Raw genomic sequence first — 14,800 nt, forward strand, 5'->3', positions numbered from 1 at the left:
CTTATTAGCATGCTAACATTGGCACTAAACGCTAAGTACAGATGGGACTGATGGAGATGTTATTACTGGTCATTAACCACAGCCCTGGATAAATTACTGTGGCGCTAGCTGAAAGGACACAGGATCACCACTGTATTCATTATTCATCATGAGGGAATAACTGAACCAAATTTAATGCCAATCCAGTCAATAGTCTTGGAGATATTCATCTAGAAACCACCGATGTCCATCTCATAATTCATACCTGTTGCACACCTGACCACCTGAAGTAAATCTCTCAAAGAGTCTGACAAGAGAAGACAGAATCAGTAAGAGCGATGTCTTAAAATACACTTTTATTTACATTGTAAAAGCAATACATTTAAATTCCTCCTAACCATTAAAAAAACAAATCAATCCTATTTACATGATAAAACATTTGAAATGGACTTCAGCGACAGCCCAGATTAAGTCAAGTAATGGACTCTTCCAATGCCCTTAAAAGGATTTAAGATTTAGATGCACAAGCCGAAGTAGTGGACAGCTAATGTGAGTGAGAAAGTCAAACATCAAAAGATGTCTCAGTGGTGCTTTTTCAGTTTGCCGGTTTCCTTAAAAAGGCGAGGTAAACAAACACACATACAAGCATCTGTATGTGTGTTTCATAAGAGATACAAAGAGGACGACGTCTGCTAGCCACATCCGAACGTAGTCCGTCATTTACACGCCTCCTTCATTATTTGAAGTCTTATTAGCCCAAGGATATCACTGGACAGGCCTGGTTAATTCTGGCCTTTACCGGTTTGATCCACAGCCGGCTTTTCAGTTCAGTTCATTCAGTTCTTGTGTGTGTGTATGGGGCTCAGTGATCCAGGAAGCTAAAGATGCTCCGCTGTGGGCCAGTAGTCTGTCCCGAAGGTTTGTTCTCCCTGCAGACCCTCTTGGCTGCTGGGTTAAGTCTCTCCACCGGACCCCTCTTTTTCACCATCTGAGGAGCATAGCACACACACACACACACACACATACAGTTAAAGCTTTGACTACACAATAACACCTTGATAAGCACTGGCAAAATGACTGAGGGCATTTAAGGGTGGAGTCAGTGATTCTGGAGAATGCTTGTAGTCCAAATAACTTTTTGTCAAAATGAGTGAATATCTACAGCCTAGGCTATGTAAACAGGCATGTTGCTAGCTACAGTGGGCCCTCTTTGTTTACATACCCTTTGATCACATACCAGTTTACAGAGCCTAGGCTATCTATTAATGCCAGATTTTTCTTCAGCGCACACACATTACGGACAGGTAGCAGATGGTGAGGAGATATTCACTGATTTTGGTAAAAAGTGATTTTGACAAGAAGGGTTCAAGACTTGTTGACATAACCTTTAAGTAATACGTGTGGTCTAAGAGCACATGAATAAATGTGTTCTGGGGTGAAATTAAAAATAATGTAGTTGTAAGAACAGCCAAATCCAATGTAGTTAATGCTGAGTCTGGTGATCTGCCAAGCAACACAATCAAATGTTATTATGCCTCTCAGTGGGATGTAACAGGAGTAGTGGGCTTTGGCTCCCCCTAGTGTCATATATTGAGAAGACGTCATAATCAACAAATCCATCCATGGCACTCACATGACTGTCACACTGAGCAGCCTCTCCAAGACAAATTTGTTTTTGTGCATATTTTTCAAACAGAGATCAGATTTCTTATCATCTGTACGACAGGACTGGAAAACAAGAAAATGACTCTGACCACATAACCAGTCATGCATTTGCTATATAAAATCAAAAGATAATCAATATTTAGATACAGAAAACACATGAAAAGGTTGTTTTTTACTATTATTATGTGAAGTTTTTGCAGACTTTTAGACGGTCCAGATTCAAAAACTAACTTTAAATGAATGATTACATTTAATGCTGCCTTTTTATAATGATTCGTCAAAAAGGTCAAACTCCCACTGTCTCAGCTCCAAAACAAATATTTTTTTAATTTTCTTTTTAAATGAATCTCCTTCCACCCACCTGTTTCTGAGGAGCGTCCGAGGCGGTGTTGTTCTTCTCAGGAGACAGAGTTTGGAAGAGGAACCCTCGGCTGTTTCGTGGCGCTAAAGGATTCCCCTCAGAGATGCAAGCTAGCTTCTGCAGGACGGATTGAGGCTGGCTCAGCAGAGAACCTCTCCTCATCTGGAAAAGAAACCAATAAAACATTCATATTAGACGGACCTTGGACAGATCACAGGGAATAGGTGATGTGATGAAATATTTAGGGCTCACACCTCTCAAGTCTGCATCATTTTTGGGTCACTTTTTAGTAGAAGGTTATACAAGGCAGAAAACTGATCTCTGTTCTTCCCTGGCTACCGCTAGCTGGTCCTCCAGAAGCCATTTAGACATTAGATTATTACAGGTGATGTCTGCCAAAGTGGCTTGTAGAGTAAACAGCATGTGGCTGCTTAGTGTAAGAGCCAGAAGACTGGCTTCTGGTTTGCACCAATGAGTGAAGAGGTTATTATATATTCTTTAAGTGCTTTACAAGAAATACCTTCTTAGCTTTAAGTGTGTCTTTTGTAAGCTGTCTTGAACTGGGTTCAAACTTTTGATGTAAATAAATAGAGATGTCCCCCATCACATATTTGAACATATGATAGATCCAGTGACAGTAACGTACCTGTAAGGGCTGCAAGGGTCTCTGGAAGGGATTAAGAGATGATGTCGTCTTCCTTTCTGGTTGTGGTGCCACAGGAGACTCTGTAGATAACATGTAGGAAAGTTAGAGGGTGAAATATAATGCAGGAATATAACCGTCTCCTTTGACTAAGAAGTATCAAGTCACATACAGATTTAATTTGTCTCAAATTCACACTTTGAACTGTTTTAATCTTACATACACTGTTGTAAAGGACTTAAAAATAGGCTGTGTCATTATTATTGATAACAGTCTGATAGAAAAGGCATTTTCATTTAAATAAACTAATGGTCTTTTGTAGAGCCCACTTTGTTGTTTGAGGAAGTGAAGTGGCCGGTAACAAAAATCCATTAATATTACATTTAGCCACTCAGCTTTATTCACATTTCTCTTTCCTGCCAACAAAACAACAGTCGGGAAATGAATGTCTGTAGTGACTCGCTATTTAGCAATGCCATTATTGGCAGCACGTTCCCCTCTGTATCCAGTTTAGTTTAGTTTGCTGGGACAAATGCCAGTGAGTGTCTGTCTTTTTTCCCTCTGTAGAACATCAGATGAAGTTAACAACAGTATTCTGAACTGATGGTGCTCAGTAGATCCAAAAGCATATTTCTTAAGAACTAAAAAATTTTTTCTTTAAAAAAAAAAAATCTGGGATTAATCACGCCTTCATCCTTTCCAATGCAGACCCTGCCATGAACTAGTGTTTAATAAACTCTTTTACTCCTTACATAGTTTTTTAATTATGGATCTAAAAAAAAAAAAAAGGATCCCATTTCTTGCATCTCTGATCTGCCATTAGTACGTGACAGTTTCAAAGTTCTTTACTACGGCTTGTGAGTGTGTCTTCATATTTTGTTTCCTTCTATTTTTTTGAAGACAATAACCGGAATTATCATTGGACACAAACACATCTGGGTGTTTTTAAAGTGATTGATTCCTCTACTGAGAGCTTGCATCAAACCGACCTTTCCTCTGCAGAGTCTTGGCAGTCAGTTTCTTGGCGAGCTTCATGAAGTGGCTGTCTTCCTCGCCAATCTTCTCCTCGTCTTCTTCTTCTTCTGCGTCTAAGTTTTCCCCTTTCTTGGGTTTCTGTGCGGACTGTGAGCCGAGACACGGAGAGAACGGAATGAAGAAATAATTATTACTACACTACATTGGTCTGAATGCACACAAATATAATTTTTTTTCTTTTATATGTAGACATTTTCAAAATCAAAAGCTGCAAATGTCTGGGGTAAATGGTCCTTTTATATACTTTTGCAAATGTGTTTGTTAAAAAGAAAGAACATTTATTTTTATTATTTACTCTTTATTTTCTATGCGTTGGACTTGAACACTCGACTCACCTGTTCTCTGAGCCACTGCTCTTTCTCCAGTCTCTCTTTCCTCCTCTGGATCTCGGCCAGGTCCACGTCTCCGTCTTCATCCTCCTCTTCCTCTCCCTCCGCTCCCATTCTGTCTGTGTCGAAACCATCGTCTGGAGGAAGAATTGAAAAAAAAAAAGAAAGAAACTGAATGGCTTGATTGGGCAACTTTATAAAGGAGGTTGTGTAGAAACTAAACAAGAGATTGAATGGACTAAAAGTTGAAAGATTGACCTAAAATCCACTCTCGCACATTTTTAGATGGTGTATATTTACAGATTTTGAGTGTTTTTTGTGGTTAACAGTGTTTTCTTATTGTCTTTTATTCTGGGTGGGAAGCTGCTAAGATCAGTTGTTCTAGTAGGGATAAGTAAAGTTATACCGAGTTGTATGAACAATGTGGGGAAAATATACAAACTTTTAAAATTCTTAAATAAATAGCTATGAATCCATATGTTCCTGGCCCAACAGAAACATACTTCCATACTTGGGGTTATGTCTTCTTAAACAGCTATAGTGGAAAATCAAATTGAATTTCATTACCAGTGTATTTCATTACTCACCCATATTTTTCCATCGGAAGCGGCGAGCGCGTCCCGGCCCGTCAGAGTGGAGGTCGCCGTCGGCCAGGTAACGCTCCTGGTACAGCCTCAGACGGCGCTTGTCATCGTCCATTATCTGTTTCCTGTTGGAACAAACGCAGGTTAAAATGAAAAATGTTCCTTGTTCCATCTCTCAGTTAAAACCACTACATTTCAGATACAAGTGATCCACTCTGCATTATTCCTACAGGATACTTCTAGGAGCAATGGTGTAGGAAACAGTTTAGGCTTGGTACAAACCTGAGGACTACAGAAGCTCAAAACCAACTAGGACTGGACAAACTACACAAAAAGGTAGTTTCGACAATTCTTTTTTCTTTGACTATCAAGAGAAAACATTAACATCTAAGTTAATAAACTAGAGAACACACTGAACAACTGGTAATTAACGTCAGGTGTTCAGACGACCCTGTAACCCCTGAGAATGTCAATTGTCATGCATTGTTGTACCAAAATAAACACCGACAGCAACTCGCAGATCATACTGTTTATATGTAGTGCACTTTAAATACTAAACAGAATCAAGTTGTTTAAAACACAAGTGACATCATCAGTCAGCGTCGTCATGACCTAAGGCTTACTGAACCTTACTGAAGTGAATGAAAGGCTCCAGATGGCAGCAGATGTGTGACTCACATGTGGATCTTGTTGACTTGGTCCTGCAGCTCTTCATCAGAGGGCAGCTCCTCCAGAAGCTCCTCTTCCTCGTACTCACTGCCTCCCTCTCCGTCCTCATCGTCACTGCCCAAGTCGCTGCCCGACAGCTCGGCCTCCGCTTCCAGGTAGTCGGCCATATGCCTGTGAAACAGGGACGCAACAAACTATTAAAACCTGTTGGATTACATGATGAAAATGACTGTGATCCATTTAGCTGTAACGTCACAAAACATCAGTTATGAATGAACAGAAAAACAAAGTTTCATTTGATTCTAAACGTACATTTTCTTCTTCTTTTTAGGCCGTTGAGGGGCAAACAATCCCTCCATCTCCTCCTCTTCTACGTCCTGGCCGCCGTCTTCATCTCCATTTTCATTCTCCTTTTCCTCTCCTTCGTCCTCCTATAAACCCCACAAAACTCACTCATTCATTTGCAATATAAATGTTCTAAATTCCAACATTGTACCTTCATGTTTGAATGCACTTATTGGAAGTGGTCAGCTTAATGTGTGATCTAATGTAATGTAAAAAGACGCACATCTAGGTTTTTTATGCATTAAATATTACATAATGTGTTACCTCTTCACTATGACTTTCCACGTCTGACAGGAGCCGGAACTCACAGTCCTCGTCTTCCTCCTCCTCTTCCTCATCGGGCTTCTTTTTGCTTTAAACAGAAAAATCACTATGAGAATCTTGCATTGCAATTAAAATATTGAATAAAACATGCGAGTAGAATTGATTACCGATTTGGGATTATTTGGATCTTTGTACTGTACCTGTCTTGTGCTGGTGAAGCCATGTGGAGAGAACCTAAAAAAAAAAAAACAGCAAAGCAGACGAATTGAAATACAATTAAAAACATATTTTGACGTAAAAAATACATTTTTGAGACAACTAAAGATCCCTGTGGTCCTCATAGTTTTAACTCTAATCACAGACGCTGCAAAATGGATGACGATTTCAACAAGAGACGGAACAAACAGCACACAGCCATTTACCTTGACTAGGAAATTTCCCTGAGCACATCCCCAGCAGCTGATCCATGGTGTTATCAGACTCTTCGTCCTCTTTCCTCTTGCCCTCTGTCTGCTCCTCTCCTCCGGCCTGTGTGGGTGGGAAAGCTCCGGAGCACAACCCTAATAGCTCGTCCTCTTGTGTCTCTCCCAGGCCCCTGTCCCGACCCGATCTACCACTGCCTTCTGCCGACCCGAACACGCCCGAACACAACCCCAGCAGCTCCCCCATGTTGGCGTCCATGGCGTTCTCGTCGTGGCTGTCCAGCATCAACTGTCTCTTGTGTGAGCGTGGCGCGCCGGGCCGAGGACCCACGTTAAGGAAGCCGTCTGCGTCTAGCAGCTGGGACTGGGTGTCGTCCTCCAGGGAGAAGCGCCCCTGGGAGTCACGGCCAGATGCTGATCCGCCCATCGGCCCCGAGTCAGCACCGGGGGACGAAGGGGCGTACAAGTCCTGAGAGTCCTCCACAGGCAGGCAGAGAGAGGGCTCTGAGAGTTTGCCCGAACTCTGATGGGTCCAAAAAAGAAGAAGAATTGAAACCACTTCAGCAAACACAATACAAAAATGCAGAATTTTCAAGCAGTTTGTTGGTCGATGCCTGTCCCTCTTTTTTCTTTTTAAGCTTTTAGCTCCCTACCAATCCTGCACAAGCTATTGTTTACTTGTGTACTTAATACATGTACATGTGAGTATAAGTAGGTATAAGTGCGTATGATTGTGTATATATCATAAATTGGTTGCATTTTTTGATTGAGCAAACAAATAGGAAAGGTGTGCACCGCTTTCTTCAAAGTAAATTTCTCTTTGTGTCTTACTCATTTGACTAAACTAAAACCCACTTGATCCTTGGCAGGTTTGAAAAATCCTTTTAAGTATCGAACCAATTGAGAAAGATGAATCTTACCTTAGAGGCCGAGCCGAGGAAGCTGGGCCTGAAGAGGCAGGGAGAGGGGGAGCGGAACATGGAGGGGAAGGCCCGTCCCGTGGAGCGCTGGTGACTGACGGGCTGGTAGGATGTGATCATAGATGCTGCCAGTTCAAAGCTGCTGTTGTGACTGTTCTCCTTCACCAGGGATATACAGTCGTCCTCCTCTGGAAACAAGAGGGATGAGAGAGTGAGAAGGAAAAAATTTACATATTTTGCAACAAAAGTGTCCTGCCCTATACAGTAGAGCACTTTCAAGTGGAAAGATAAATGTGAAAAAAAAAAGCATTGTCATCATAATATTTAAGTATTTTCTTTTCTGCAAACCATAACTGCAAATTAGTCTAGTTGAGTTAAAAAAAAAATATGGTCAAACTGAAATAAGGTCTTTCACTCTACTCACCCATCTTATTACCGCTGTCCTGTCCAGAGGGACCAGACCTTCTTCCACCATCACTAGAAATGAGAACAGTGCATGTGAAGCTTTAATACCAAAATATACAAACAAGAGTAATAACGACAACCACTTCATAATGAAGTTATTTAGTTTTAGTTAAAATTTGTATGGGTTTATGTTTTTTTTTCTTTTTTTCGCTTACAAGTTTCAAATGTGAAAAACACACACAACTCACCCGGTACGAGAGCAGGAGTTTCCGGGGAACAGCATGAGTGTTCCGTCTCTGTTGACCAGGTCAGGGGTTGGCGACGGCCCGTTCCGTGCCACAGGAGACAGACTCCTGATACTCCGGGCAACTCTGCCTTCCTCTTCCTCCTCCTCCGCCTCACCATCATCACCTCCCAGTAAATCATCCACATTCTGGTGATAGAAGATCAGGCTTGAGTGCGAGTACAAATTAAATCGATAAAAATGTATTATTAAAAGCCTTGTTGCAGCCCTATTATAAAGTCATCAGATTTTCACAGAGGAAACGAATGTCCTCTTACTTCCTCATCTCCAGACTCGTCCGTCATGTCTTCCTCCTCCTCTTCGTCGTCCCCACACTCTTCGTTGTCGAGGCGATTGAGCTCGGCCTTGCGCACCCTCTCCTCCTGTCTGCGCTGGGCCATGGCTAACTGCAGCCGCTGCTTCAGAGTCAGCAGCTTAGCTCCTACCAAGAGAAGAACAGATGAATGTAGTCGTATCAAGAAGAAAACCAAAAATCCCACAAGTTCATACACGTGCGTCTGTAGACCATGGCCTTGCTTTTTATCTTCTTTCTTTTTTTATAAGTTTCAGGTAACAAATCAGTACCTGGTTTGGTCACGGCTGGTTCCTCTGCTCCCTCTTTAACAGTGACGGTGAGAGACTCTGTGTGTAACTCCTCCTGGCCAGACGGGGCGCTGTCTTTGCGGATGATTTCAAGTTTCATGGTGCGCTCTCCATGAGGGCGAGCGGGCGGATGGACGTGACGGAGGTAACGCTCCTTCAGGGACTCCACGCCTAGTTAAAAAAAAGAGAGGTTAATGTAATAAACAGGGTTCATAGGACAAATTGTTACTCTATATCTAACTTAAAAAACAAATACATTTAAGTGAAGTGTGTAAAACCACTGCCTCAAGTCTTTTATTCTATAATACTTCTTCATCTTCAAACAGGTGCAGACACCCACTATATATAAAACGCGTGCAGCCGTTTAAGTTTGTCTGTTTTGGGATACTGTTTAACAGACGCTGCACACCGCTCCTATGTAGGTATAAAAGGCTAGTTTATAAAGGTAATCAAATAAAAAACGTTTTCAAGCAATTATACACGAATAAAACGTACTGATAAATATAATATTCCATTTCTAACATGTGTCAGAAAACAAATTCCCTTTACACACTGCACCATTAGAATGGCCACACTCACCAGGGTTGAGCTGTGGAGGCTCGAGCTGAACAAAGGCTCCTTCATCTGCACACAGCCTAGCGACAAGTGGAGGGTCCAGTCCGAGCTCCCTGAGTCGGGCCAATCTGTCCTTCTTGGTTTTGGTGGGTTGCTGTGCTGGATCGGTGCTCTCCACATGAGCAGCTAAAGGTTGTACCAAAGCCCCAGACACTGGCTCTTTCTTCGGCGCGTCAGAGGAGGATGTTACTGCAGTCTGGCTTTCCTCTAGGGTTTCAGGAGAAGTTTGGGAAGCCGGTATCACTGCTCCGTCTGCTGTAAAGTTCTCCGTTAGACTCTCAGAGAGGTAAAGCATAGGCCCAGATTCTTGCTCGGGATCCAGGCTCTCTGTAGCTTCTCCAGGCTGACTGAGGCTCTCCTGTTGGGGGGACGAGGTGGCAGCGGGATGGGGTATGGGCTGGATCTGAGTGGAGGACACATCCAGAGGAGGAGAGTCCTCATCTGTGGGGGCCGGAGGAGGTGGTGCTGGAGCTATAGGTGTCTCCAACATCAAGGCTGAATACTTTGTAGATCTGAAGAGAATGAGGTACATTTTTATAATAGTATATTATTGAGTTTTCTTACAGCATTATTCAATTCTAGTCAACAGTTCAACTGACATATGAACATACAACCCCTAGTGATGATAAAATAAAATAAATTAAACCAAAACAAATAACAGTCGAAATCAGAAAATGAAATAAAATATACAGTGGTACTTCAAAAACACATGGTCTCAAATATATAGTCTTACTATAACAAGCACAAGATCTAATCTGGTTAGGAATTGCAAGCATGAGGGAACATTTTGATTATTAACTTAGGTAGGTTTATTATGGCAGCATTGAAACCTCGAACTGAATGCTATTTGTATAGAGGACAGAAATAAATGTGCCTGTGAGAACTGTTCCCATGTGAAATTAGATTGCTGTGCTGGTGACTAAACATTGTGTGCAATCGCAGTTGTGTGTTTGTTTTTACTTCAACAAAGCCATGGCGGGACCCTCGGGCCTGGCTCTCTTCTTAAAGAACTGGTCGATGGTTTTGGGCTCAGGTATGTGGTAGGGCAGGCCGTGTGCAGACTCTACAAAGACGGAAGAACGTGTCAGAGACGCAGCTTTGTTAGCATAAAAGACATCTCTTTGAAAGTCTTAACCAATACATTTTAGTGTATCATCCAAAACTACAGGTAATTCATTTGCTAAAAGAAATTCAGATTAAGGTATCAGAAAACAGTTAACGCATCACCACAATAGATACAAGACAATGGAAGGGTTTCTTGTAAACTGACCTCGGACCAGCCTCTGAGACTCGCTGTGCAGTTGCTTCATTGCTTCTTTGCTGGCGCGTGCAGCTTTCCTCTCCTAAAAGCATATTGAGATTGAAACAATTTTCCAGGGAATAATTTTACAGCATTACTAATAAATTCTGTTTATTTAGGACTGCATACCACACGCTGGGGTTTCTCTAGAGCCTCTTCATCATCTTCTTCCTCCTCCTCATCCTCATCCAGGAGAGGATCCTGCAACAACATTTGACACTGATTACACCACGGCTTGTTTGGACAACATGACAAACGCAAATTCTGACACCAGCTTAATATGCATTCATTTAGGGCTGCTCAATTATGGCAAACATCACAATAACTACTGTGACTTTGGAAACATCATGTATTTAGTAACTGTTTTATATATTTATTGGGAAAGCTTTTTAATCAGTGGATTTCCTTGATTTTAAATAGTTCAATTGTAAAATAAAAACAAGACCGGGGCTCATAAAATGTATCTTGTAAAAGTCGATTACCTTATTTTCACATTTGTTGGAAGTCGAAATTGTAATCTATTCATGCTACATATAACCATTTTACATATAAATATAGTTTTCATTTAGATTTTTAAAACATGATATTTATAATATTGAATGAACGATTTCAATTGTAGTCATCAGTAACAGTCACCCTGCTGTTACCTTGTGCTTTTTCATCTTTTGTTTGACAGCAGCTCGGATTGCCTCCAGAGACTCTTCCTCCTCCTCTTCATCGTCCAGCCCGGTGTCAAACAGGTCTGTGTCGCCCAGCAGACACCCGCTGTCATTCAGCGCCCGAGGGAGAGGTGCCGGCACGCTCTGAGGAAATGGGTAAAACGCTGTCTTTAAATATACATAGCATAATCCACGTCAATGATATTTATTATAGAATAAAAAAAAATATGAAGTTTAACGTTTGATTTCCATTTTAAATATGTTACTTTGTGTAGACGTTTACTCCATTTGATGGTTTGGGTGCAATTGTATACACACATTACCACATCTACAATTGTATGAGTATTATTTAGAATGAATGCAAACATTTCTAAGTCAGACAATGACCTATAATATGCAGTATTGAATGAGTATGTTGTGCTGTATATACAACATACTCTTTCAAGGTCTATGTGCCGTTTCAAAACGTATAATAATCATGATGACAAAAGCCTCCAAATGTTTTTTCCTCAACAGATTGCCGGACTAGATTGATTCATCATGACACACAAAGAGTTCAACAGCAAGCAAAAAATAACTGAAATACCACTCAAAATACCAAAAGGCCAAGCTTGACTCACCTCATCCATCTCAGAGAAACGCTCTTTCTTCTTCAGCTTTTCCACTGCTTTGCTACGCTTCTCCTTCTTCTCCCGATGCCTCTGACTCTTCTCTCTCGTGTTCCGTTCCTTTTTAGATTTCCCTTCCTTCCTCGTCTCCTCCATTTCTACAGGCTTCTCTCCTTCGGGCTCGCTGTCCTCGCTGTCGACGGGAGCGCGGCTAATTCTCTTGCTCTTCTGCGACCCTCTCTCTTTCCTCTCATCCTTCTCTCCCACGGTCTCCATCTCCTCTCCGCTGGAAGCTGATAGGACCAGAGCTTCGGCCATGATGTTCATACTATTGTCCGCGGCCGCCGACTCATCTTCCTCACTGTCGCTGTCTCTGATGGCGTTACGATGAGGCTTCCTGTGAACGGTGATCTCCTCGTCATCATCAGAGTCTGAAAACCAAAAATATTGGATTAGGAATACTCTAATAGCATGCACACACTGGCCATCGCAAAGCTTTTAGGATTTTTTTTGTGATGCAGCATGACAGTTAATAAGCTGAGAGAATGAATATGCACACAAGCATTGACACTAAAACCAATTCTTATCTGAAATTGATTCTATTTTGTGTCCTAGGTATTGTGCCTTTGCATGTTATTTTTGATTGCTCCAGTATTTCTTGATGATTGATTTGGTCTCCGTCTCTCTTAACCGGTATTTTTTGCTGATACGATATGTGATTCTTCAAATAAAAAAATGATTGCAGTAAAAGCATTATCCTTAATCTGTACCATTCGTGAAGCATTTTTTACATAGGCAAATTGAACGTATTGTGGTGCCTGCTAAACTACATAATGTAAATGAACAGGTTTACATTAACTTGAATGGCTCCCTCATTTACAAACATGGTGGCTCTGCTCTGTGTTTGGGTGTTATTTCATCCATTGTTGCGTTTCCTCACCTGGAAGCTCTTGTCTTTTGTTGATGGTCGTTTCTGTGACCATCTCCTCAGCCGGAGAGCCCATCCCGCTGTCTGAATCACTCTCTACTACAGCTTGGACAACAGCTGGGACCTCCTCTGCCTGGGTACAACAACACAACACTGAATTTAACCCACCATGAAGTTTATTTCAACAGAGTATGGGGCACTACTTTTAGTTAGGTATTCTATCTGTATCTACACATTCAATGTAATCTAAGGCACACACTGTCAACTTATTGTGTTCATAGTTACCTTTGGTTCTCTGTACACTTTAACAATACCTTTTATAAAACATAAAGTTACTAGGTATTACTTTCGAGGTTACAGTGACAGACACACAGGAGAGTTTTTTTTAAATGCGATACCAAAATTATAGTATGTCAACACTGGTCAAACAAATACTCAGTAAAAGGTTACTACTGTGCAAAGTTAAAATAGGGGTCTAATGTGTGACGTTAGGTAACCAAATGGCTGTTAAATTGTATCAGTGGCGCCTTGCAATGAACCAAACAATGAGCACAAAAGTAGGTTAGCTCTCGACCTTTCTTTCTTCCAACCGTTTGCAGTTAACTTTGCTATATTACAAATAAACAAGGGGATGATCTTCTTGAGAAATAATCTAGAACACACTATGGGAGGGAATACTATTCTAACAGTGGCCGACCAACCAAACTTTAATGCATTTTATCAATGTGACCAGGCCAAGACAGGGACCACCACCCCAGCCGGCTAAACCTAACCTAGCGAGATAGCGAGCTAACTGGCTAACGCTAACAATATCCACAATTTGCTCATTTATTTGATCTGGAAAACTATTGATGTTGCCAGTCTTTTAGCACAACTTTAAACTACCGAGGAGACACATATGTCATAAAGCTAAATGTCCAAACTAGCTGGTGATAGCCGAAATCATGTCCTCACCTGCTGTTGAGAAAGCACCAGGCTCATCTTTGTCCGCCAGCTAATTTACGTTTTTTGTCAAAAACTAAACCAGCTTCCTCGACTCTCGGCGGCCACAACAGACGTGGAGAGGTGAATGTCTGCGCGAAGATTTTAGGCGATAAAAGTTCATTTGGAGACAGTTTAGCCGGGCTGTTACTCTTCCTCCCGCCTGTTCCACAAACCCAAATGAATTTTGATCTTTCGCGCGCCGTGACAGCTGGCCCGCAGTTTTTTCGCCACCGAGCTGTCAATCGTCCCGTTCTCGCTTCCCATTGGTCCATCTGGGAAGTTTGTAACCGCCCAGTGTGACGACACAGTTTGGGGAGGGTTCAGTGAAAGGTTGTGCGGGCGGGGGCTAGGAGGGTTTCTTTTATCGTGGCAAAAATTAGGGTGATATTTTGGAAGAAAGAAAGAAAGAAAGAAAAATTAAGTTAATGTTTTGTATACAATATTATTGTTTGTCTGTATTATAAATAGGCTACATATTCTACAATATTGACAGCTGCTATTTGTTATGTGTGAATTCACTTGAGGATTGCTACTTAAGTTAATAGTACACTCTGCAGTACAATCTGCAATATAGCCTACTTAATCAACTACGACTTATAAGTACCAAATGTAGGATACTGTTGGTAGCCTACTTGACAAAAATAATTCGAGTAGCCTACAGGATGAAAGTATATGTATTTGATTGAATATACTTTCTTTTCCAATGCTAGATTCAGTTCTTTCTTTACCACAGCTAATGTGCAAACTATATATCTCTTTAATCCTGTGTTTTACTTTGCTTTACTGTATTGTTTATGTAACCTTGGTATTTTTACATTTCCACCTTATTCAGTTGATTTATAATAGGCTATCTATTCATGATTAGCAGGGTGGGATTTTGTTATTTTGGGGCCTTAGGAAAACACAGTCATTGGGCCTCCTCTGTTTTCATTCCTTATTTAACTGAGAAATACCTCTCTCTTTTTATTGCTCTAAATTCAAATGCAATATAATGTTGAGGCTCACACATTACGCATTGCAATACCATTTTAGCAAATGGATTTAAAAAAAAATAAGAATAAGTTCACTTGTTTATTTTATGGGGCCCCTTATTGGCATAGGGCCCAAGGCAATTGGCTACTTTTGCCAAATTGTAAGTCCACCTCTGATAGTCAGTATCTGTTTGTTAATTTGGATCGCCATTAGTTCCAGCATAAGAT

At 41.2% G+C, this 14,800-nt stretch overlaps 1 protein-coding gene across 1 annotated transcript; it reads right to left on the bottom strand.

Annotated features, from left to right (window-relative positions):
• Positions 1–375: 375 nt before the first annotated feature.
• Positions 376–13,753, bottom strand: clspn (claspin). The gene is made up of 24 exons (XM_080045229.1): positions 13,572–13,753; positions 12,630–12,750; positions 11,702–12,120; positions 11,070–11,225; positions 10,552–10,623; positions 10,393–10,465; positions 10,083–10,185; positions 9,087–9,634; positions 8,490–8,678; positions 8,183–8,346; positions 7,870–8,054; positions 7,641–7,693; positions 7,217–7,404; positions 6,297–6,819; positions 6,075–6,108; positions 5,875–5,962; positions 5,578–5,696; positions 5,275–5,436; positions 4,600–4,721; positions 4,019–4,149; positions 3,638–3,770; positions 2,652–2,731; positions 2,006–2,167; positions 376–967 (listed from the first exon to the last, which is right to left on the bottom strand). The coding sequence occupies exons 1-24, from the start codon at positions 13,596–13,598 to the stop codon at positions 842–844; spliced, it is 3,978 nt and encodes a 1,325-aa protein (XP_079901355.1). The 5' UTR covers positions 13,599–13,753; the 3' UTR covers positions 376–841.
• Between the last annotated feature and the right edge of the window lie 1,047 nt (positions 13,754–14,800).

Source organism: Ammodytes marinus (assembly GCF_949987685.1).
Source record: "Ammodytes marinus genome assembly, chromosome: 17".
In the NCBI taxonomy this organism is placed as follows: Eukaryota; Metazoa; Chordata; class Actinopteri; order Uranoscopiformes; family Ammodytidae; genus Ammodytes; species Ammodytes marinus.

What these genes read in the sequence shown, in the direction of transcription:
- clspn (XM_080045229.1), bottom strand. Translation starts at nt 13,598, where the DNA reads ATGAGCCTGGTGCTTTCTCAACAGCAG. An exon ending in ACGAGTCTGGAGATGAGGAA is followed by an intron (nt 8,055 to 8,182) that starts GTAAGAGGACAT and finishes TTCTATCACCAG; the next exon opens with AATGTGGATGATTTACTGGG. An exon ending in CAAGACTCTGCAGAGGAAAG is followed by an intron (nt 2,732 to 3,637) that starts GTCGGTTTGATG and finishes TGTTATCTACAG; the next exon opens with AGTCTCCTGTGGCACCACAA.